At 39.2% G+C, this 23,796-nt stretch overlaps 1 protein-coding gene across 6 annotated transcripts in view; it reads right to left on the minus strand.

The window, feature by feature from the left end:
- Positions 1-792: 792 nt before the first annotated feature.
- Positions 793-23,796, minus strand: part of CAPRIN2 (caprin family member 2) — a 34,093-nt gene continuing 11,089 nt past the window's right edge. For 2 of the 6 annotated variants that reach the window (XM_039708299.1, XM_039708303.1), the window contains exons 7-21: positions 22,896-23,060; positions 22,342-22,385; positions 20,164-21,009; positions 19,245-19,286; positions 14,906-15,037; positions 14,622-14,709; positions 14,110-14,165; positions 13,409-13,510; positions 11,703-11,813; positions 10,925-11,077; positions 7,416-7,599; positions 5,717-5,902; positions 4,274-4,374; positions 3,506-3,572; positions 793-1,711 (exon numbers count right to left, since the gene is read on the minus strand). In XM_039708299.1, the coding sequence (XP_039564233.1) occupies positions 1,143-1,711; positions 3,506-3,572; positions 4,274-4,374; positions 5,717-5,902; positions 7,416-7,599; positions 10,925-11,077; positions 11,703-11,813; positions 13,409-13,510; positions 14,110-14,165; positions 14,622-14,709; positions 14,906-15,037; positions 19,245-19,286; positions 20,164-21,009; positions 22,342-22,385; positions 22,896-23,060 (2,846 nt within the window). In that variant the 3' untranslated portion in view covers positions 793-1,142. The remainder of the gene's footprint in view (positions 1,712-3,505; positions 3,573-4,273; positions 4,375-5,716; positions 5,903-7,415; positions 7,600-10,924; positions 11,078-11,702; positions 11,814-13,408; positions 13,511-14,109; positions 14,166-14,621; positions 14,710-14,905; positions 15,038-19,244; positions 19,287-20,163; positions 21,010-22,341; positions 22,386-22,895; positions 23,061-23,796) is intronic. The other 4 variants (XM_039708302.1, XM_039708300.1, XM_039708304.1 and 1 more) reach the window with 4 other exon arrangements.

A 23,796-nucleotide genomic window follows, 5' to 3' on the forward strand; every position in this document is an offset into this window, starting at 1 on the left:
ATCAAGTGCTTTCTACTGTTAAAACAATTTACTGAAGCTTTTGAAAGGAGAGAGAGCCACTGACCTACCTTCTTACTAGTTCATATTGCCATTTTAAACATTGAAACTATTTATAACATTTGACACAGCAGCTTAGACAAGGACATACATCATGGCTGTTCAGTTCTCAGGCCACAGGAGTGTTGAAGGCTGGTCAAAAAGCCCAAGAGCTTTAAGAAAGGTATTTCAGAAACACTTCCTAGCATTTGTGTTCAGGGTTGATGTAAAATGCAAGCACCAGGCTTCAACTACAAATACCAAGCTCCTCAGCAGTTCTCTGAAATGAAGAAATAACCTGTATTAAAATTTGATTCAAGTCTCATGCAGGGGGGAAGCATTTATGCTTCATAAAGTTGAATTTAACTTTAAAATATATTGCAGCTGAATAACTGCTTAGTGACTGTTTACAGGTTTAAGAATTTCAACTACTTCACTACTGAAGGACTGGTGCTATGATGACCATGCTAGATTTTGACAGAGTATGTATTTAAAGGAAGTAGTTCTAATGAAGTGTGTAGCATTGCACTTGTAATTTCTTGACCTTCAGAAAGAAAAGGCAGCTAAATCTTAAATTCATTTTGATCAAGGTAACACTCTTGAGAATGGCATTAAGCAGGAACTAAAACAATCCCAGTAAAATACAAATTACCCTAAATTATTTAAACTTGGAGATCAGTTCTATGTTCATGTACACCCCACATCAGGAAAAATGTCAGTGATGTCTTAAAATTAAAACCACGGGCAAGATTAATACTAAAATGCATATTAACTTGTTTTATTGAGGCACAACAAGGCATTGTGAATAGCCCATACTTGAGGCAATCAATAGTGTAGTAAGCTGGACATTAATACAGTTTAGGGTAAGTGCAAACAATATACATTCACAGCTTTATTAGCAAGGCTACATCACAACTGATAAAGTGCCAAATTAGTGCTGATTCAGTACCCCAACTCCATGACTTCACCTTGCAAAACAGGACCACCATTTCCCACCAATAATGGAACCACATATCCTCTATAAAGTCAGTAATAAGTGCAAAGCTAGTCCCACCCCCCTCACCAAGGTGTTTGGAGCAGCTCTTTTGTAAACATTGCACTGGATTTTAGTCCTGATAAAGGAGGTATCCCGAAAAGGTGGAGTATTTCCAGCTACTTCCATAGATGGCCCCCCGATGCAGCCGTAGCCAGATCTGGTCTCCCTGGAAGAGCTGCAGGACTGCATGGTTGCTGGCTGTTTCATGGTCAGGAGCCCCATCATTTGCATATGCTGACACAAGGACCTCTTCATTCTTCATGAGATTCACATACAGAGGGACATTGACAGCCAGTTTCAGCATGTGGAAGATGAAGACATAGGTACCATTCACCGGACAGTTGAACCTACCAAGCTGGATATCAAAAGTTTCTCCAAGGTTATTCAGCAACAGGTCAAACACAATGGGCTGGTCTAGAGTTCCAGGGGCCAGGTTGGATGTTCGAGCGGCGGAGAAGGCGACCCTCATCTGCTGTGGCAGCGGGTAGACGTGCACCGGGAGGATGGTGGCAGCCTGGCTGGTCACCGGCACATCCACAGGGGTGATGCTGCGAGAGTCTCCCTGCCCAGAGTCCCCACTGTTAAAGGTCTCATTGTCTCGTTCTGGGCTGCTCACCTGAGAGGAGTCACTCCACCCTGCTGTTAAAAACCATTAGCAGTGGTAAGTATTGTGACAGAAGGATACCCTTAAGCCTGTGGGCATAATCTTAAGCAGCAAGTGTACAGGCTTTGCAGCAGATTGATCTTTGAGCCACAGCAAATTGTCAAAGCACTCCAGTGAAAATAGAACTTTGAAGCTGATTAAAACCAGCTTCATCACACTTGCATTGAGCAGGATGAGACATAACTGAACTATGAACAATTACTTCTTATGCTTCCAAGTAGGAGAGGGCAGCAGGTTGTAATAGTTTTTGCTTTAGTATATCATATGTCAATTTAAAAAGCATATGCTAACTTCTGAGAAGAAATAAAATGTAATTGCTGGAAACACTGACAAAGTTAGAGGCAAGTTATCTTCAAGATCTCAATTTTCACTTTATCAACACTGTTCTTCTGCAGTTGCATTTCTTGTAGACCTTGTCAACTTATGTTGCTAAAATATTTTAAGTCTGACAAACTAGTGTTGCTTTTAAGTCTTCTGCACCTCACTCCCAAAATAAAGCTGTTAGTCTTTCCAAACATCCAAGTTAAAAGGGTCTAGAATGAAAGCCTTATTAGATCTGAGAAATTTAGAGCAGTCACAGTCAAGCTGCAAACCATTGTTATTTCCAATGGAAAACAACACGTGAAGACAGACATTAAATAAGTGAAGTTGCTGTGAAATCCTAATGCTAATGAGTACTTTCATCAGCTGTTAGTTCACAATCATCTCCTACTTAGCTCTCTTCTGAAATATATTCTATCCCTCAAGCTAGGATATGACCTGTATTATCCTAAAACAGTTTCTACAATACACTATAATTTCTCTTTCGTTTCTGAAATAGTCATCTACAGCTTCTCTTCATCTCACTTTCACCTGTAGCACTGGAAGTCCATATTTTTCCAGCACATACAGTAGAAACAATTAACCTTGTTACAAACTCTTCAAAACACATGCTATTCATGCATGTAGGACACAGCTAGCCTTATTTATTTCTTTAGGTTTTCTACTCCATTATGGAAATACAAAGTACACCTGTATTACCAAATACATTTTCATAGGAAAAATTGGCCAGGACATGACCTGCATTATCCTAAAACAGCTTCTACAGTACACTATAATTTCTCTTTAGTTTCTAAAACAGTGATCTACAGCTATTCCTCATCTCACTTCTCACCTGTAGCACTGGAAGTCCATATTTTTCCAGCACATACAGTAGAAACAATTAACCTTGTTTCCAACTCTTCAAAACACATGCTATTCATGCATGTAGGACACAGCTAGCCTTATTTATTTCTTTAGGTTTTATACTCCATTATGGAAATACAACGTACACCTGTATTACCAAATACATTTTCATAGGAAAAATTATTTTACAAAGTCTCTGTGATCTGATAGCCTGTGATAGCCTTATTTTACAAAGTCTCTGTGATTCTGATTACCCAGAATAAGGGAGGACTACACACTTAAGGGGAGAAAGCCAGTGCTTCTTCCCTGAAAGGAGGGAACTGCTGGTTTTTCCTAGTCAGATTATTTGTGACATTCAATAAGGTACCGTTGTGTCAAAATTTTGACATGAAGACTCCAGACTAAAAATAGTGGAGTTAAATCCTCTGCTGTGCAATGCTGTGGAAGAACAGCCCTCAAGCCTCCAGCTAAGCTTGGTTAACTTACACCAAGCTCAATCTGTTGGGTGAGGGATCATATTCTGCTTTTCACATTGCTCCCAGTAATACCCCAGCTGCAATATCTAAGCACATACTGGACCACTGGGGGCCTGATGTTGGCCTTACCTCTTGAATTTGCTCGAGGACCACTACTTATCCCACCTCGTTTATAGCACTGCTGGTAATTAACATCCTGAAAGAAGTGTCAGGGAGATGGCTATAAGCAAATCTGAACTCAATTGAGGCAATAGACTTTTTTCACAATGAGTTCCATCTCTAAAATACAATGACAGTTCAGAAACAAGATGCAGATAAACAGTTTTACTTATGGAAAATTTACTTATTATAATAGCTTGTATGAGATTAAAGATCTACTTTGATGTCAGTTATAGCAAATGAGCTTCTGAACAGTTGATGTTACTGAGCAATACCCTTAAATCTCAAGTCTGTTCTAAATCCATGAGCCTGCACAAAAGACATTGACAGACCCACCTCACACCAGGAACCTTTGCCTTCTTAAGTTTTTTTAAAATTATTTTTGGAGTTTTGGCCTAGCCGCATTCTCAGCCAGTCCATTTAGGAGTTCATTATTTTACATTAGAGAGGCATTTTAGTGAACCAACTTTTAAAAAATAATAGACTGGACTCATACAATGTTATTTACCACCAATGTTATTTCAAAGATTCATTTCAGACTAAAATCAACCTGTCATACAGAGATGTTACCTGTCTGAACTGACTTATTTCAGCTGCTGTCTACCATTCCACAAAAAGGTTTGTCTGTGAAACAAAACTAACCTCTCCTGTAAGTAACAGTTCACCTGTTAAGAAAATGAAGAACTACCATGTTGGAAGATTTGGCTCCTATACAGTGGAAATAAAGTAAATACCTACCCTCTGAGAATATGGCATTCCAGCATAATCTCTACCAGGAAACTGTAGCTGGCCATAGTTGCCGTTAGTTAATGAAGGTGAACCTCTGTAAGCATCAAAACCTGTTCAAACAAAGTTGATTATTCAGTATCATTTACTGTTTGATTTACAGTACAAGTCTGGAATTTCACTACAGATCTTTTTTTGGCAATTATGTACATTAAGTTATGCAGTAACAGAGTTTGAAATTGAATAGGAACCTTGCTACTCCTATAACAAATGCACTTCATTAGCTACTCAAAAGGTACATTAAGTTATGCAGAGCTATTCTTAGATTTGAAATTGAATAGGAACCTTGCTACTCCTATAACAAATGCACTTCATTAGCTACTCAAAACTTGCATATGATGGCTATATCAAAATTATTTTAAAATATTAACATCAGGCCCTACCCATTGCCTGTGATACTAATGGGATGTCACAGAACAGCTGAAAAGCTTGCTAAATCCAGCAATGGGATTAAGAGACACTTTCTTCTCTGTTACCGACACTGAGCTATTACTGGTATACATTTAAGGGCTACTGTAATATTTTGCCTCTTCAGTTATTAACTTAAGCTATTATTTAACTACCAAAGCAGAGCTGCAAGTAATTTCATAGCAGACACCACCAAACCCAGGATGGCTGTTAAGTCAGAACTATCAAGCTCATCATCTGGTACATGTTCCTACAAGGTACTGAGCAGGCTCAGCCCAGCTGAAGCACCTATCACAGACCAAGTGCCCTTCACTTCACAGGGGAATAGGCCACAACTGCAGCTGGTAGCTACCAACAACCTTAATTTAGTAACTGCTTAAAGCCTGCTGAAACTCTCTATAGGACTTCAGGTAGCAGCCAAAGAATAACTGCTCTCTGCAGAGACCAAATAACTTCCTCATAAAACTCTTCAGTTTATTTGTCTAGAAGGGCTCTTCACTACTGGAGCCTCTCCCCCATCCTGGTTTTTGCTGGCAATATTAAAGTGAGCAGTGCTAAGAAAAAACATACCTTATTTGCACAAACACAGTAAGTGGTATGTGAAGAGGAAACTGGCCTGCCCAGATTGTCAGCCAAGAGAAAGAATTAAGTTGGCAAAAAGTTCAGAACAACAAATGATTGCCAACAGAAAAGTCCATATGAGTAATCTAATAACCTATTAGTGAAAGTTTCTGTCTTCATATTTAGGCAAGCTATGAAATTGCTCAGCCACTTGACCTGACATCTTAAGTACAGCAACCACAAATAAAAGTTAGCATGAACTTCCTTAAATTCTACAACAGAGGGCCCCATTCTCTGCACATTGCCCTTAAAGTCTTTTTTTGAGACATTTCACATACAGAAAATGAATTTAGTAGTGTGTTGTGCTAAATCACATTCTACTGGCAGGACATTAGATCTTCAGGATGATAGTAAACACAGACATACCTTTGTACCCAGCAGGGGAGCGGTACGAATTAGCCAGCGACCTTCCACCTCTAGCAGACCCTCTGACAGACCCACGGCTGTTGAGGTAAGGCTGAGGGGGTCTGGGAATAACATTAGCCTGTGCTGGATAAAAGGCAAGGCTACCATTGCTAACAGGAACAGCTCCATCAGGTTGATAGTTCACTGCTTAAAACAGAAGACACAGATAAGTCAAAACTTTTTATAACCACAGTAAGGTACACACACAGAAGCAAGGGCAGTATTAGGACATTCAGAGACCAATTAAGCTGCTCTAAATAGTCTGTTCTTCTGTCCCTTCATTACTTCATTTAAGTGATTGGATCCTTCCCTTTGTTTTGTAAAGTGTAGTGGTTGTTAAAATCTCCTGCAGACAGCACAGGCTCTGAGTGCAAGCCCCTAATGTATTCAACAGGAGTCAGTTGCACAGGTGAGAACAAGCTCCCTAGCAGCATGAAAATACGCAATCTAATTAAAATCAAGTAACATTTAAGAATTTTCACTGATAAACTAGGTCACCACAGTATTGACATCCCTTGAAACAAGACAAATTCCATCACAGCTAGATAGCAATAAATATGCAAAGCAGATATTTGGGTTCAGTCTCTTCAATAGACATTCCTACCATATACTACTCTATTTAGCTCCAAGTAAAATGTATTCAAGAATGCTTTTCACTCACAAGGGTGAGTGGTTAGCTTTAAACACAGATATTGCAACTATGAATGTATTTCCACAAGTCTATGCTTTATTTGAATCCAAAAAGCTTAAAACCGATCCAGAACAACAGTATAAACCCCTGTGTGAAGCATGTGCAGAGCCATTGCAGAAGGCTAATAAAAAATCCAGAAGGCTTATCACCCATAGTGTCTCAGTGATGAGAAGGAACATTGAAGCTAAACATGCTTTTCTGACTGCTACACTTCCACTGTTCTTTATGTCTCATTGACTTCACACACTATCAGTCTGTTTCTAGTCTAAGACCTGTGAAATTCACTCTGGCAGAACAACAGCAGTTGTAAATAATCTTGAGCCATTTCATTAGATGCCCTACTGATCCCTAGCTGTCATTTTTTTTCATCCTAAAAACCTCAAGACATTTAGGGGTCAGTTTCATTTCAAATTTTGTGTTACCTATAGAAAGCCACTTCTTGCACCACCTGAACATCAAGTAAGTCAGGTTTGTGTTGAATGCAACAGCTCAAGACCACTTACTAGCTCAGTATCTCTCAGGTCAGACTGAAAATTTACCCCAGCTTAGCATTCAGCAACTCCCAGCACTGACAGCACTATTACCAGAGACCGAAGTAATGATTCCAAATAAGAGTATTTCATCATTACTACTACTCCAAGCAAATCATTGTTTGACTGGCAAGTATCACCACATATTTGAATTTCTCACCTACTGGGAAATTCAGGCATGTAAGTGACAACAGTCTGTTCATCGACTACAAAAACAAGTTTGAACCAGCCTTTCATCCTGCTAGCAGTTTTGAAATTAAGTTTACATACCATCAACTACATTAAAGTTGATGTATGCCTAATATTAGACATTTATGTAGCACCTGTTAAGAATTTCACTGGGTTAGAAGTATTCACAGCACATGATAATGAATTTAAATATTATAAACTGAACATATTAAAAGACTACTTGAAATACAGATGCAAGTGCAGTTCTCACCTGAAGACAGAGACTCTTGTGAAAGAGAGGTTTGTTCTGCAACATGAGAAGATTGCAACTGGCATTGAGGAGGAGTCTGTGTACTTGCTGTGGAGAAACTCTGGTTATAGCCCGCTGAATATGAAGAATCCTCTTTAATTTCCTGGTCTTTACGTGGAGGCAGTGGTGCATTCACTTTAAACACCTACAATACATTTGAAAACAAGTGCTTAACACTTCCAGCTAACATCTCTTCCTAATGCCACCACCCTGCCATGCTGTGGTTTAAATCCATATGCTTTTTAGCGTATTTCTAGACTACCAGCTCTTCCTTAGAAACAACCAAAAAAATCATACATCCACCCTTTTCCCTCTCAGTAAACTTACAGAACACACTGTTTATGGAGCTACTACCCAAGGAATAGCTTGATTGACCATAGCTACTGTACTCTGTCAGCAGAACAATTACCATACAACAAGCTATTTCCCTTCTATGGGAAATCCTCGGTGAAATCCACTGACCACCTGTCCTGCAGCTCAAGCTGAAGCTGGGACAGCCTGTTCTGAGATGAGATTTTCACATTTGGGAAGAATCTGGGTCTTTCTGCATGTCTTGGAACCTGATATAACACTGTTATCCACTCAAACACCATATTAGACATCATTTGCCCCTTCAGTAAGTGGAGCTTCATCTTTCCTACTCATTTAACATTCTCCAAGAGTAAACACTTAACCTAAGTAAGTCTTGTCATTCAAATGTTGTACCTGGGCAGTGCAATGATAAGCAGATATTACTGCTAGTTAAATCTAATAACCCAAACTTCAGTCACTCCAGTGACTGCATTACTTTATAGCCAATGACACAATTACCAGAAATCATGCTGTCAAAAGAGACAACTATCATCACCATCAAATAGGCAAAGTCTGTTTTGATTAAAAGGACCTAAATTTCACATAAAGAGCTGTCAGCAGTACTGGTACTGCTGGTGTATCTAACAAGACTATGAACTCTCTGAAGACAGACTTGGGCAAAAGCCACAGCTAGATGTTGCAAGAAACAGCTTCAGAGCTTGACAGTTCTTGCCATTTGCAGATGCCCTTATAATTTAAAAAAGCCCAAGGGTCAAGAAATCCAGTAGTGCCTCTAAGAGGCAGTCTATATGCCTCATGATGAGCATAAATTTTGAACCTTTGTAAAGTAAAACTAACTGATTTGTTTTATTTTTCATTTTTGATCACTTCATCTGGTAAATAAAGTGATCCAAAGCTATCCTTTTCAAAAAAGGAATTTGAGAAGGCAGGGCACTCAAGCTGTCAACACCCACACCCTGAAGAATTCATAGCAAGTGGTCTGCTTTTTTCCTGCAGTGAGGGTTACAGGTGGAATTCAAGTCAAGGACTAGGGCCACAGGTCAAGCCTGTCTTTAAGCTTCTCTTTAAGCTTCCATAAGCACAAGAGCAGCAATAGGATGCCTGAGGACCTGTAATCAGATACTTCCATTACTGTCACAGCACTATTTGGCACGGAATCATCCTGGCTTATCTTACCCCGTCCAGTGGCTGTGCTTTCCTGGCAGCATAATCTAAGCAATGTAGGGAAGAAGAAAACCCTGCACTGCAAAGTTCAATATTTCTACCACTACAAGAGGAATGAACATCCTCATGACTTAGTTGACAGATGTTTGCCAGGTTTCCCTAAAATCCCAAGCATAAGCACAAGAGCAACAATAGGATGCCTGAGGACCTGTAATCAGATACTTCCATTACTGTCACAGCACTTTTTGGCACGGAATCATCCTGGCTTATCTACTCAAGTCCAGTGGCTGTGTTTTCCTGGCAGCAATGAGAATCTAAGCAATGTAGGGAAGAAGAAAACCCTGCACTACAAAGTTCAATATTTCTACCACTACAAGAGGAATGAACATCCTCATGACTTAGTTGACAGATGTTTGCCAGGTTTCCCTAAAATCCCAAGAGCAATCTCAGCCATTTAACATCTCTGAAAACATGGTAATAGTTCAAGTGACCTTTCAGTGGTTATGATCAAAGCACTCTGAACACAGACAGCAAGTTCAGACATAACCAGAATGAACTGAGACCAGGACTCCATATTTATGCCATGACAGATGCTTATCTTATAGACTGGGTCCTCAAAATACTCTGGATCCTTTCATCACAGCATGCTGCCAGTTCTCAACTTTCAGGAAAAATCACCACCTAATCACTTGGCATAATTTAAACACATCCAGCTTTGGAAAAAAAACACTGCCCTACTACGAGTTGCTTAATTTGTAATGTGTATCACAATTCTATGCCTCTGAGGTAGGTTTGACTTGAACCTCTTCCACAAATAGAGAACACCAAGCAGAAAAAGTCAATGCAGTGATTTTACTACAGACCACACCAGGATGTCACAGAAGTTTTATTTAGCTCCTGTGATTTGAAAGGCTATTAAATACCTTTCACCAGTTCCTACCGCATACGTCTCAGTACTGCAAGACTGAGTCCAGCAAGTTGTGAACTATACTGGCACTTCTGTTAAAATGGAGAATGCCTTTGGAGACTCTAAAGCTTGCTTTTGAGAAAACTATTAAATCAATGTTTCTGTCATCTTCTGAAGAATATACCAGAGGAGTAAATAATGATGCCCTCCCTGTACTTAATGCCTTTGGAGACACTAAAGCTTGCTTTTCAGAAAAATATTAAATCAATGTTTGTCATCTTCTGAAGAATATACCAGAGGAGTAAATGATGCCCTCCCTGTACTTAATGAAGACCCTTCCTCTGAACCTCTCTAAGCCTGCACTGCAGATTACCAGGAAGTAGCAAAGTTTCATACTATTTTTTCAGGCCATACCCCATTACTGATGGTCTATAATTGCAGTGAACATATCAGACTGTGTGGTATATTTCCTAGATATGTACACTGACTGCTTGTTAACAACATAGGGTAATGAGCAACACCAGTTTTCCAAAAAACACATTTTCCATGATTCCAGTGGACTGAATTTTACCCCACTGAAGCAAATAGAAAACAATACAACTCAGGCTTCTGAAAGCATTTTGGCCTAATAGCTATTTTCAGGATTCCTTTTCTCCAATGAAGTCTGTTGTATTTGAAATCTTTTCCTAAGAACAGTGTAAGTGCAGCTCACCTTACTTTAGGGCACCACTATCAATCTGTTGATTTCAGGCCTGACTTCTCCCTCTTAGTTCCTTAAGGCTACTAAGATATCCTAGTATTAGTTTTTTGGCACCATACAGAGCAAAACCAGGACCTTTGTTCTTAGATGATCGGTTTTAAGTTCTGAAGAGAATCAGAGGACTAATCGAGATTTTAATAAGTCATTTTAACAGTAAGTTCTGTACTATTCCAAGAGGAGCCAGCTCCTCAGTGTTAGTCCCAAGTAGATTTTACTGTTAAAACAAAATGACTTATTAAGTTCTGTACTATTCCAAGAGGAGCCAGCTCCTCAGTGTTAGTCCCAAGTTACTCACATCACTGTCAGTTCTGTGTGTTGCATACTTACAGTCTGCATAGCCTGAAAAGGAGCTGCTGTTATTGTGACAGAGCTGCTGCTTGCTGGAGGAGACTGAAAGCTTTGTGTTGGTGGCACTGATGGCATGGGGGTGCTTGAAGTAGGCAACGGCGACTGTGGCTCACTTGGGAGGGGAATAGTTGCCTGGGGGAAGAACAAATGTAATGAAAGGTCACTTGATAATTATCAGGCAGTAACAGAAGCAGTTAATTTGTTCTAAAGCCTAGACTGACAGAAGTCAGCAGTTTCTACAGGATGACATTTGGACATAGAGCTACAAAATAGCTTTTGCTTACAATTTCAAATCTTGCTGTGCATCCTCAGCAAACAGTACTTCTATTGCAGTCTCTGCTGATTAAGTGAAATGTGCCTATGAGCTACTATACATACTATTCTTTGGAATAATATCACAATAAAGAGACATTAGGTATTTTTCCCTACCACTAAGTACACACAGAATGCTTTCTGTTATATTCAGTAAAAGAAGATTCTTTGGCTGATATTGGAAATTACTTCTCTTTTTGGAGGAATTTTGGAAATTTAGGGTCTGATTTTTTTTCCCTTTCCAACTTAATTATGTCTCAGATTAGGAAACAATGCTGAGTTGTCCAGACAAAGTATTAACCAGCATTAGGCCTCAGCTGAGCAGATGGCAAAATGAAGTGTTGATTTAGAACACCAATATTTACAAAACAGGAGTCAAAAGGGACATGTTTAGAGCCTTACCATTTCAGCAACTTAAATATTTACCTTACTTGTGATAGCTCACCTGGGCAATTTCAACCTTTTTAGGTATCAGTGGCTCAGAAATACGTGAACTTGTCTGATACAAAGGCTGGGAAGTATATTTCTCATTCTCTTGAGAAAGTGATGTTGATGCCTAGAAAAAGCCATAATGCACCTGCTATTATGAGTAGTACTACAGAGTTCTGGTAAAGCTATGAAACACCAGTGCTAAAGCTGAAACAAATGGATTTTGAAAGACCAGGACAAACATTAATTCCAAAGCCAAAGTATTAAACAGTCATCTTAACCAAAGCTTCAAGTAATTAGCTTTAAAGATTCAGATTTACAGTACTCTTCTTACACAACTGGTTGCACAACTAGCCCTGCAAAGTCAGATCATTTTGAGAACCGTAGATTGCTTCAAGCACTTACAGTGAAGTCTGCAACACACACCTGTCTCACTGAATTAAATGGAAAGATACTAGTAAGCTCTGTTGAACAAGGCTTTGCAAAGCCTGTGTGTCCTACAGCTAGCTCACACTTGTAATGCTACATATAGGAGTTGCTTAATACTTGAATATGGAGCCTAGGGCTAAAGACTACCAGTCCTGTGCTCACCATGTACACATGACAGTGCCTCAGACAGCACTGGGGTGTACTTGCACACCAGGAGGAGCACTGCCACCGTGGAGTGCATTCCCTGGTTCTGCTGGGACCAAAACTTAACTACTGCTTTCCATGGAAAAGAAAGACAGACACTAGACTTCAAGCTGAAGGGATAGAGATAGGCTGGGCACAAGCAACCCTAATTCCAAACAATAAGTTTGCATTCTACAAAAAGATCAGATGTTCCATTTTATAGCACAGCACAAGCCTTCTGGAATCAAACTGAACAGCAGAATTATTGAAGTCTTGGCAGCACAAGGAGTCTCATGGAGCTGTAGAAGTGATAGAAAGTGTCAAGAACTGGGACAAAACTGCTGATTCAAGACTAATAGCCCTATCAGTAATAGTATATTAAGAAACAGAGTAAGTACTACATAGTATGCTGATAACATGTGCATAAGCAAAACAGATGTAAAAACCAAGAACATTTCCCATTATAATCTATACACTCTGAATTATACAGTCCAACAGGAAAGAGCCAACTGAGTTCTTGAAAACAGCAACACAATTCACAAGAGATCTTTAAGACACTTATCTGCATAAAGTGAAACTTTTCAGCTCTAAACACTATTTGACTGTTATCTGAATGTTTAACTGCACATAAATATAATTAAGCAAGCAAAGTTTTAGGTCTAGCTGAACATCAGGAAGTGAGATTGCCAGTATTTTTTCAGTTAGTGTTTGAGAGAATGTTTCAGTCTTCAGGTTACACACAGACTCTATTTCATGACAATACCCATCTCAATTTATGCAACCTCTTTGTCATCATTAGAGGGAATACTCTACACTGTAACCAAAGCAAATATTTATGCTGTTCCCATGTTCTCACAAGAATGTGCACCACGCTTTTTGGTGAGCACTTTTCATCCCACACCCTTCCTGTGTCAAGAAGCAGACTTTGTATTCATGCAGTATTAGCAAGAATTTGTCACCCATCTTTAAGTATTCCAGACTGTAGGCTGTACTACTGCTGTTACTTGTATGTTGTTCCAGTACAGTTATTCAGGAGGGCCCCAGCTGAGCTTTCTGTTTGGGTTGGCTGTCACACAGATCTGAACACCAGCAAACCCCAGGGTAACATACCTGTGGTGTCACCAAGTCTTCAGTTTCAGAGCCAGAAAGAGCATGATCAGCAGATGCTAGGGAAGTGTTTGAACCATGCAGCACCATTGATGAAGCAGCAGCCTTGCAAGGAGAGAAAACCAACATAAGGTTTTGAAAATATCAAAATAAATGTTTGGTTTCACTAAAACTCACACACTCAGCATGTCCAAGTAAACCTTAGAATAATTCAGAGACTGAAGTGTCTTGACCAGTGAGTCTTTTAGGAATTCTTGTTTGTGGTAAAGAAACACATTTAAAAGCAGAAGTCACAAGACATTCAAGCACAGTGACTGAATTTAAAGTTCATTTAACCACAATTACCAAAGCTTGAGATACAGTCTTTGGTGTAAGGATCTTGAAGATGAAAACATGATATCTAGGAAAGAAACTAGCTGTTCTTCTGCACATGACTGCTGGCTGTGACCTGAATCTAAAGGGAAAATACGCAAACTACTTCAGCATGTCTTCAACACACTTCAAGAAACTTCAAGCATTTATGGCCCCTTTTCAACCAAAAAAGAAGCCAGCTTTGTCAACATTTGAATGAGCTTAGACTTGCAAGCTACTACATCCTATGAAACAAAAAACTATTGCAAGAAAAACAACTCAAGTGTAAGTCCTGCTGGTAGAGGTAAGTAACCTCTACCTGCCTCTTCAGGGCAGTCCTAACTTCAACTTACTTGAAGGGGCTGTTGAAGAAAATCACTCTGACTTGGCAGTTTCTGCTCTTTTGAAGCTGTAAAAATAGAATGCATTAAACAACATTTATTTTTAAATTTAAACACTACATATAGTTTTGGTGTGCAGTTCTATTTTTTTAAAATGTTTGGTATGTGAAGATGCAAACTATTTTTACTATGTGAAATTCAAATATTTAAACCTAGCATCAGCAAACTACACCAAAATGAAAACTTCAGGTTTTTGGTAAAAAAGGACAGGTATTCAATGATTTATTAAATTAAAAAAAATAATTTTACCACAGAAAAGATATCCCCTTACCAGATTAAGAAAGAAAATTAATAAACTGGGTAATTGAGTTCTACAGCCCAAGATCCTCCCCAAGACCTTTAGCATGGTCTGTTCTTTATGTTTAAACAAGGATCTTCACCAGGCCTAGTGATCTACAGCCCAAGCAAACCCTGTTTGTGCTTGCAAAATTGTACATACCATATACACTTATAGTATCACCTACCTACAGGACTACTTGCTGGAGTAACTGAAGGAGGTTGGGATGAACCAATGGCACTTGGTGAAGCTTTATCAAAATCCAGAATGGACTCCTTTCAAAAAAAAAATCACCATTGGGTAGAAAAAAATTAAGTTCTAGACATAAATGAAACACTTTCACTTGACAAGCTGCTCTTAGCTGATTAGGGCTGCATTCATTCATTCAGTGCCAACACACATTGTCAGCACTGTTTTCCCTAACCCAGTAGGAACAAGAGCTTTGTGCTACAACAGCAGAGAAAAACATACTTGCATGAAGTTGTACGTCCCTTGTATCTGAGTCATCAGATCCTGAAGTTTTTCCCTTCTCAATACTGGATCTTTTGGAAGAGTTGAAGTAGAGCAAAATTCTGCAGCTGGCTGATGTGCAGGTTTAGGCACCTAATAAGGAGAAGTTACATTAAATCTAATACTGGAAGCACAACAAGCTTCCTTATCCAATATACTTCCAGAGTAACCTAGAGGTGTCAGACACGTGGGCCAAGGAATTCTGGGTTCTTATTGATATTTCCTGAATCACATATTCACTTTATTTTTTAGAAAAAAATCAGCTTCCTGTTGCCACAACTAGTTAAGCCACAGCTTCCATAGAATGGTTTGGGCTGGAAGACAGCTTGAAGATTATCCAGTTCAACCCCCCCGCCACGGGCAGGAACACCTTTCACTAGATTAATTCACTTCAGGTTATTATAGCCAAACGTAAAGTAGTAAGTTGCCTGCACCTAGTGCAAAATTAGGCACTTCCATCTAAGAAAACTCACATTTCAGTTGAAGGCCAGAACAAACTTAAAAATCAAAGCTACATCACTCAAGGTTTACTTCTCCCAGCAGAGCCAGCACCAATAAGTACAAATCTTTTATTAGGAAGGCATTTCCAGACATTCTGAAGAAATTGCACCTAAGAGATATATCGCAAGCAAGTAACTCAGGATGAGACCAAGTTTTCTACTAAAAAGCCAGATAATACACCACCTCCAGCAGAAAGTATTACATCCCAATTTGGCATAAATAAACACATGCTCCCACACAAGAGCCTAATATGGACTTTTGTAGGGCTTTATTACTCCTTGATTATTTCAGCTGGTTCCTTAAGAGTTCATCCCCACTGGTTCTCACTCCACTTTAAGAGAGGGAAATGTTTTGTCACGGAACAAGTCAGTCTAAGGTAACAGAAAAATCACTACATTAAGCTCCTTAAGCAACAGAAGCCCTGTTATTTATAAAGTGACAATAATATTAGACTGTCTAGACCGTCTAACATGTTTTTTGAAAGCAGCAAGCAGAAGAAGTAGGCTCATTAGAAGTATTTTAAACCAATAATTTTCTGTGGTTCTCCAAAGTTTTGTTGTTCTAATGTTGGTCTGTGCCACTGGAGGAAGGCAAACCTGAAGACATTTAGTTGCATTATTTCAACTGGCCCAAATGTTGAGATATGCAGGAACATGTGAAAATCTTTTTTCCTACAGGATAAACTGCTGTGTTTCTAACAGGAGGTTAGAACTTCAATATTTTGTACAGCAGTGTTATTATTTGCATAAAGTCACTGGAAAATATATGGCAGAAGGGTATTTGTGCTATGATGACAATTGTCACAACAAATCCACCACAAACTGATAAAGTGCTCTTTGTTTACTTTTAGGACAAGCGTAAAAACACTCTTGCATTTCCTTTCAACAGTTTCCTGAAACATCTCTGGCCTTTGCAGAAATTCCAATGCCATGCACAGGCAAGAAGCTTATAGGCACATGATTAACTCTGAGGACTCAGTTTCTAGTATCTGCGTGGCCCACATAACTGCTTGATGAGCTGTGAGAAGTTTCACTTTATTCTTTAGTTAAAAGAGTGCATCTTAGTCCTTGTGCAGCAGAATTTCTAATTAAGATAGAGCTGTACAATCTTTAACTACCAGTTAAATACAAGTTTATATTGCTGTAGTTTCCAATAATTAAAAGTAACTACAGCTTTTAAGGATGTAAGTGTAGAACAAAAGATACAATTGAATTAAGTTAAATCTCAGTGAGTTATAGATTAAGTTACTAGCAATCTGGATCTTTCTGTCCATCACTTTTAGTGCTCACTTACAAAAAGTCTTAATTTTACTGCACTTGCTGTCACAGTAAATCTATTCTGGGTTAAACTGATTAATGCTTTTGTTACCCTCTTCCTCCTCCACTACCATTTCTACTAAGACACAGTGACATGACCAAACTGGTTCTGTGTGTTTAAAAATGGGTAACAAGCTTTTCACCTTTAGGTGATCTGAGTCTGGCAGGGTCTAAAGCTCTCAAGATAGTCCACTAGCTATTTGAGTGAGACTTGAACATTAAACAAAGAAAAAAGTTTAAAAAGCCCCAAGGGCATGAAAGCAGAAAAGACTTGTCACTTTTACTTCCAAATACAATAAAATTCCTGTATGCCTGTACAATTTGTCAGAACTTTTATCTGCTTCCCCAGCTCATACTCTACACATTCTGTTGATAGCATTCTTTACTTCAACAAGTAAAAGAATGCAGGATTATGTATATGATATCAGGGCTTTAGGCTAGGACTGAAACACTGAGCCTTTCCATTCCATAAAGTTATTTTCTAGTTCATATAGATATTAAAATACACCAGCCAGAAGAAGCTGCAGTGAAGCTAACTCATAATGATTTGCTGGTACCTAGGGGTTCAAAACTACACTATTGAAATGCAATATAAGATTATATAGAGAAAAGTATCAGGAAATTAAAGTATTTAAGTTTCTATGCTTTTTAATAAAAAGATGCTTTGAAGAAGAGCAGGTACTTGACATTCTTAAGATGTTTTCTTTCTACCCTACAACTAGATGCTGTTTCTGGTAGTCATTAAAAGCTGGCAGCAGACTGACCTATTAGTCTGGCTCAGATCAAACCTCTACATGCTAAGATCACTTAACATTAACCTGAATGTTGCTTGAACCACTACAGTTGAACAGCACTGGTAAATTTAGAGTTTAATTTGTCATAAGAAATATTTCTGAAACCTAACTTCAACACTACTTATACATTCAGCAAAATGTATCTTGACTTATGTCCAGAGAACTGACTGACTAAAAGCAGAGGTGAAACATCTAGAATTTTTTTTGGACCAGTTAAGCCTTTGCAAATAAACCAATGACCACTTTGGAATTTGGCTAGTTAGAATGCAAATTTACCAGGGACTCCTGCTAAAGCTGGATTTTTTTTAGAGACTGAAAGTCTACTTACATGCAACACTAACATACCACTTCAACCATCTCATTTACTAGTGAAACTTCATTCTATGAGACAGGCCTCGAATTCCTCTTTAGGTTTGTTATTTATGGAGTACTAAATGAAATGGAATGTTGATACCCAAGCTGTAAGTAGTAATTACCATGTAGATACACAATTACAATCAGCTTTCTACTCAAAGCAGCATTCACAGCGGGTATGAATTAAATGACACGCTGAATGACAGCACAAGTCAAACTGTTTTGCTTTCCCATAACAGGCCACAAATTCAGCTCTAACCAAGCTTGCTGGTTCCACAGGTTGCACAAACACTTCAACAGAACAACAGTTAAACAGGTTGCACATCAGTTCACCCTGCTGTCTTGGGCTCAGCTTCTTAGGTATTCCACCTTACACTACATTAAATTAAACAAGCATATTAAAATATCTCAAAACATAGGTTTTTTAAAGACCTCAGAGCTCTAACAGTCAGATTCAGCTCAGAGGGTAGCAGCAGTGGCACAGATCTTTTATCTGCCATGCCTACATCCCTGCACAAACGCATTTATAGATTATCTCAGAGTCAAACAGATCCAGCTACAGCATTGCCTCTTTTTTACATAAGCAATGGCAAAGGAAGTTATCTGAAAAGCTTAACATTATTTTAATTGTTCTTTGTATGTACCTCAAGCCAAAGACCTCTCTTTTTAAAAAATTATTATGGAAACTAGTTATGTTGGTAGTACACTGTTTTCTACTCCTTCAATATTCTTTTAGTATTAGGATTTCTCAATAGCTATCAAACAAAAATAAAGGCAGCTGATGTCTTTCTACAGTCTATGTAAATTCAAGTTTGAATACTTTAAAACATGCTTTGTTTACTTAGTTCAGCAATCCCCCTTCAGTGACCCCACATTCCAGCAGTTAGTTTAATTTCAGTATATTGCACACCTGCACACTACTAGAGAGATTCTGAAGCAGTTTGCAAGTTTCTCCAGATGACTGGAGACCCTCCTCTTTACTCACTGCAACAGTTTGCTCAACCACTTAAGCCATCCATCTCATATAAAATTAAGAGGAGGCATCTTCTCATTAGGAACCATCTTGCATTTAAGGTAATCTGCCACCAGAAATTCCAAGGCACTTTACCAGTGCTTGAGACTATTCCAGTACTTCGTTTCAGTTACAGAAATACTGTGCATGGCTGGGTGCACAACACCTATTTGTGCTCAGAGCTACTTAGTGAGGCAACCAGGTTTCCCACCTGTACCACCACCACCAGTGGACACAAGAGTTTACTCAGCTTGAGTGTAAAGACAGCTCAAGCTGAAACACCTTAATCCCATGTTGTTACCCAGTGCTGCATCGTTACATACTTTTTTAATCTCATATTCAACCTTCGGTTTGCGGTCCCGCCTCTAGACACAAGAACATCCATTTTTTCAGTTTTGCCAAGTTTACTGACAAGATATAAGCTTAATCATTTGCCATGAGTAACATGGGATATAGTAGTTCTTGCATTCTTGCAGGAAGACAGTTGTAGTTACAACACTGTGTACAGAGAACTGCTCAATTCCCCATATTTTCTTCCTGAAGTCTACCTTTAGATTAACATTTCTCTTAGTGACCTAAGGCAGACATAGCAGAGCTCAGTTCTCTCTTTTGACAGTGACCAGTGTTGCTGCTACCCAGGCACAGGTGAGAAAGAAGGTAATGTGATCAAAGGGTAGCAGCCTGTTCAGCTGTAAGCCATGGCTTTTCTTTTATATTTCTAACACTATGCTATTGTCAGACTCCCAGGACAGCAATATGGTTTATGCATTCATCTGGAAATACATATTTAAGCCCCTGTACAGTTGGTATTGCTTGATCTAGACATTAGATCTCTCTTGAATCAGCAGCTATTTTAATCAAAAGCCTAAAAATTACTGAAGTGTTATTCACATGCAGCCACAAAGTATTTGATCCCTGGATGAGTCATACCTGCTTTGTACTGCTAACAGAGGCCAGAGCCAATAGCTACAGATGAACCAAGTTAATTCTTCTGTCTTATGCATAAAGCAGTTATTCAAGGCTCAAACACAGCAATACTGATGTAAAAAGCAAAGCAGACCATCTTGCTATTCAAATATAAACTTTAGCTGCCAGAATTATTTCCCTCAAGAAAGAATGAAACGAGAGTCTATATATTGGCCTATAAAATACACCTTAGATAAACTCTGCTAATAGGTGGCTTTATTCCCATACACTAATGTCAAAAGCTTATGACAGATAATACTACATATGCCAACTCACTTCTTTGGGTTCCATATCAAACTTCTTTGGGCCCATCTGCTCCTTTGGCCCCATACTGGCAGCTGCCCAGGGCTTCGGAGGGTTCTGTAACTGTGGTGATGACATTTGCTGCTGCCTGTCAGCTTTGTCCCAAGCCTCTCGAGTCTCCTGCTTCTTTTGTTCTGGCTCCTCCCTAACACGTGCAGCCCAAGCCTTCACAGGCTCCTGCTTCTTTTGCTCTGGCTCTTCCCTAACAGGCACTTCCCATGTTTTCATAGGGTCTGGCTTCTTTTGTTCTGGTTGCTCCCTAGTTTGGGTTACCCAAGGTTTTGGAGATTGCCGCTTTTCTTCTGGTTCTTCCTTAACTTTGGTTACCCACGGTTTTGAGGACTCCTGCTTTTTCTGTTCCTGCTCTTCCCTAACTTTTGTTACCCATGGCTTAGGTGATTCCTGTTTCTTCTGGTCCTGCTCTTCCCTGACCTTTGCTACCCAGGGTTTGGGAGACTCCTGCTCCTGTTGGACATGTGCTACCCATGCCTTTGCAGCTTCCGGCTTCTTCTGCTGTTCCTCCTCCACACGGGTCTCCCAGGGCTTTGCAGACTCACACTTCTGTTCCTCCTCTTTAACACAAGCTTCCCAAGGCTTTGGAGAATCTGGTCTCTTGAGTTCTTGCTGTCTAACACGAGCTTCCCAAGGCTTTAAGGTCTCTTGTTTCTGCTTCTGTTCCTGCTCTTTAATATCAACAAGCATCTCCCAGGACTTTGGAGGTTCTTGTTGTCTAGCACACTCAGCTTCCCAAGATCTGGGCTCTTCTGCCTTCTTCTTGACAGAGTATTCTGCTTCAGGCAAATAACGCCTGTTGAGAAACTATATAGACCAAAGAAACTTAATGGCTCCCAAGAACACATTTTGCTACTACAGTTCAGGTCAGTTAAATAAGGTCATCCAGCTACTGAAAACTGCTGACTAAAAGCAGAGCCTAGACAGTCTAAGCACTAGTCATAGAAACTATGTGGCCATGGCTTTATCCTACAACACTGCAGACTAGCTTTGCTTGGCATGCCACAGAGAAACAGGGAACAGTGCTCAACAGCACAAGTAAAACCCAGCTGAGTGAATCTACTGCCCTTATCCTCAATGCTACCTCATGTTCCTAGGCAGTGACAATATCAAGTACAATTGTGGTTTTTATAAAGGTAGCTCTCCTTCTAAGCATCTAAAAAGCTCTGGTATTATATTAGCAGAAATTCTGCTAAGCATCCCAAAATATTAGACCCAATAACCAAGTATATCCCTCATTCTTAGTGGAGTTTTGATACTAAAATGTTACCAGAGTCTCAGATTAAATACCACTGGACTTCAACTGCAGGCTGTGTTAGTATTAAGTCTGAGAGTTCAATGATGATGTCCTAAGTTTTTCTAAGTTACCACTTGGTCATGAATAGTAAATAAATGAAGTGAAGAATGTACAAGTCTCACTGGCTGAGACATTTTTTCTGGCTAGACGCCAGATGAGAGTCAGGTAACAGTGTTACCAGTAAGCTACAAAACTTGTTCTAGAGTACACCCTCTAGTGGGATACCTGGGAAACAGGGACTCAGCATTTTAAGAACCAGTATTTCCACTTGGAAAAAGACACCCTTCCCCACCTTTTGAACCAGGTTTAATGATTTCTATGCTACTGACAGTCAAAGCTTAAATTCAGGAGTCTGAAGACCTGCTGAAACACACTCCCATGCACACAAGCCTGTCTTGGGTTTCCTACCTCCCCAACAAATCAGAGTAAAACCAACATCATTCTCAACCCCACCAGTACCAAGGCTACTGCAACAAGCTTAGCTTTTACAGACAGCTTTAGTAGATGTCTTTTTTCTCTATTCCATAGGACACAAAACATCAGTGCTCCCACTCTAAAGGCAGATGCTTTGTTTTATTCAGGAAAGTGCCAGAGCATTAAAGTACTATACTACTTCATGTAATCCTGCTCCATTCATCCCAAAATACAACACCAGATGCCATAAATTCGGGGTTAAAAACAGAAATGCAACCAAGTCTTTAATGCTTCCTACATCAAGCAACACTTAAATGACTGTTCAGACTCTCTTTTTAAGTTTAAAAAAGGGCTGCAGAAGAGCATTTATAAATGTGTCTGAAAAATCACAATACCAAAGGCAAGCAATTAACAGTAGAGTATCTTACCTCCTGTGGCTGTATTTCAGATTTCATAAGCTCCATAATGGATTCTAGAGAAAGGACATTAATTAGTTTCAACTGATCAAATGCAGAAGGGCAGATCAAACAGTAGCAACTATTTAAATCTATTTAAATAGTAGTTCCAATTTGTTAAACCAGATATTCTGAAAGCTCAGCTTGCCATTCAACATGCTATTTCTAGACAAGCTTTTATTTTCTAAGTTTTACAGCTGCAAAAGTTAAGAGTTAAACAAGAAACATTTTATAGTATTCATAATTTTGTTATTCTAATATGTAACTTTCCCTACACACCAAACAGTCCCCACAGCTTCAACTTTCTCAGAAGGCAAAAGCACTCTATTACTATGATTTAAAGTTGGTTTTTTTTTCTACATTACTAGCTAAAATAGGGCTGCAAGCCCTGCAGGTTCCATTTCAGTTACAACATAGCAAGTAAGCGACAGCACAGCATTAGATTTAGCACCAAGCCATGCAAAGTCAGTGCTCAGTTCAACCCTTTCCCAACACTGATATAAAAATTGAACCTTGTAATATTCCACCTGATTCTTTGGCAGACTCTGCTTTTGACAGCTGTCTTGTTTTCTCAGGTTTTCTATTTACTTCTTCTTCCAATTCTTTTACTGGCACAGTGGTGCGAGGAGTCGGGATACTTTCAAAGTAGCCAGAGTCTAGAAGCTTGGACAACAGGTCCTTCATGTGTTTATCTAAAGAGTAAAAGTTCATGAAGTTAAAATAACAAAATCTGAAATTAAGGGGTATTCAGATTACAGATTAAGACTTTTTACTTCCTCCCTTTATATGAACTGCAGTTACTCCAAGTTCACACATCTTACTAAGCTATAGCAAAATGTTTTAATTAAGGAAATTATTTATTAGACTGCTTAATTTAATGCAGTTGAAAACATCTTTGCAATCCCAGGGCAAGACTGCAGCTTGTGTTTAATGCCCACAAGGTAAATACAGAGCCACCTGGTCTCCCATATGCTTGGAAATGGCTTTGTTTACCAGGTATAAGCTAGCCAGCTTTGATATTAAAATCATGAGACTGCAACAGAGGTAAAGCTAAACAGTCACAATGGAAGTACTCTACAAGACACTCTTGCTGATAACAGCATGATGTCTCAGAAAGAAAAGTTAAGAACTGTGGAAACAAGCAGGGGAAATGCAAGAGAGCGATCCCAGAATGAACTTACTCCTCTGAAGCTGGAAAAGATTCAGAGCTGACATGATTGAACAAAAGCTTAAATGTACTCTGAGAAGCACTGTCCATTTTGCTCCTCTGTGCAAGCAAGAGACAGCAGCTAAGAGTACAGAGTAAGACCTCAGAAGTAACAGTGATTCTAGAAATTGTTTCAGAGGAGCTGGAAACAGGGCATCCTTGAGAACAGAAAGAACTTTCAGTGAAAGATCACTCCTACCAGTGACAACCACACAAACAAG

The sequence above is a fragment of the Passer montanus genome, unplaced genomic scaffold (genome assembly GCF_014805655.1).
Source record: "Passer montanus isolate IOZ18808 unplaced genomic scaffold, ASM1480565v1 scaffold20, whole genome shotgun sequence".
Classification (NCBI taxonomy): domain Eukaryota; kingdom Metazoa; phylum Chordata; class Aves; order Passeriformes; family Passeridae; genus Passer; species Passer montanus.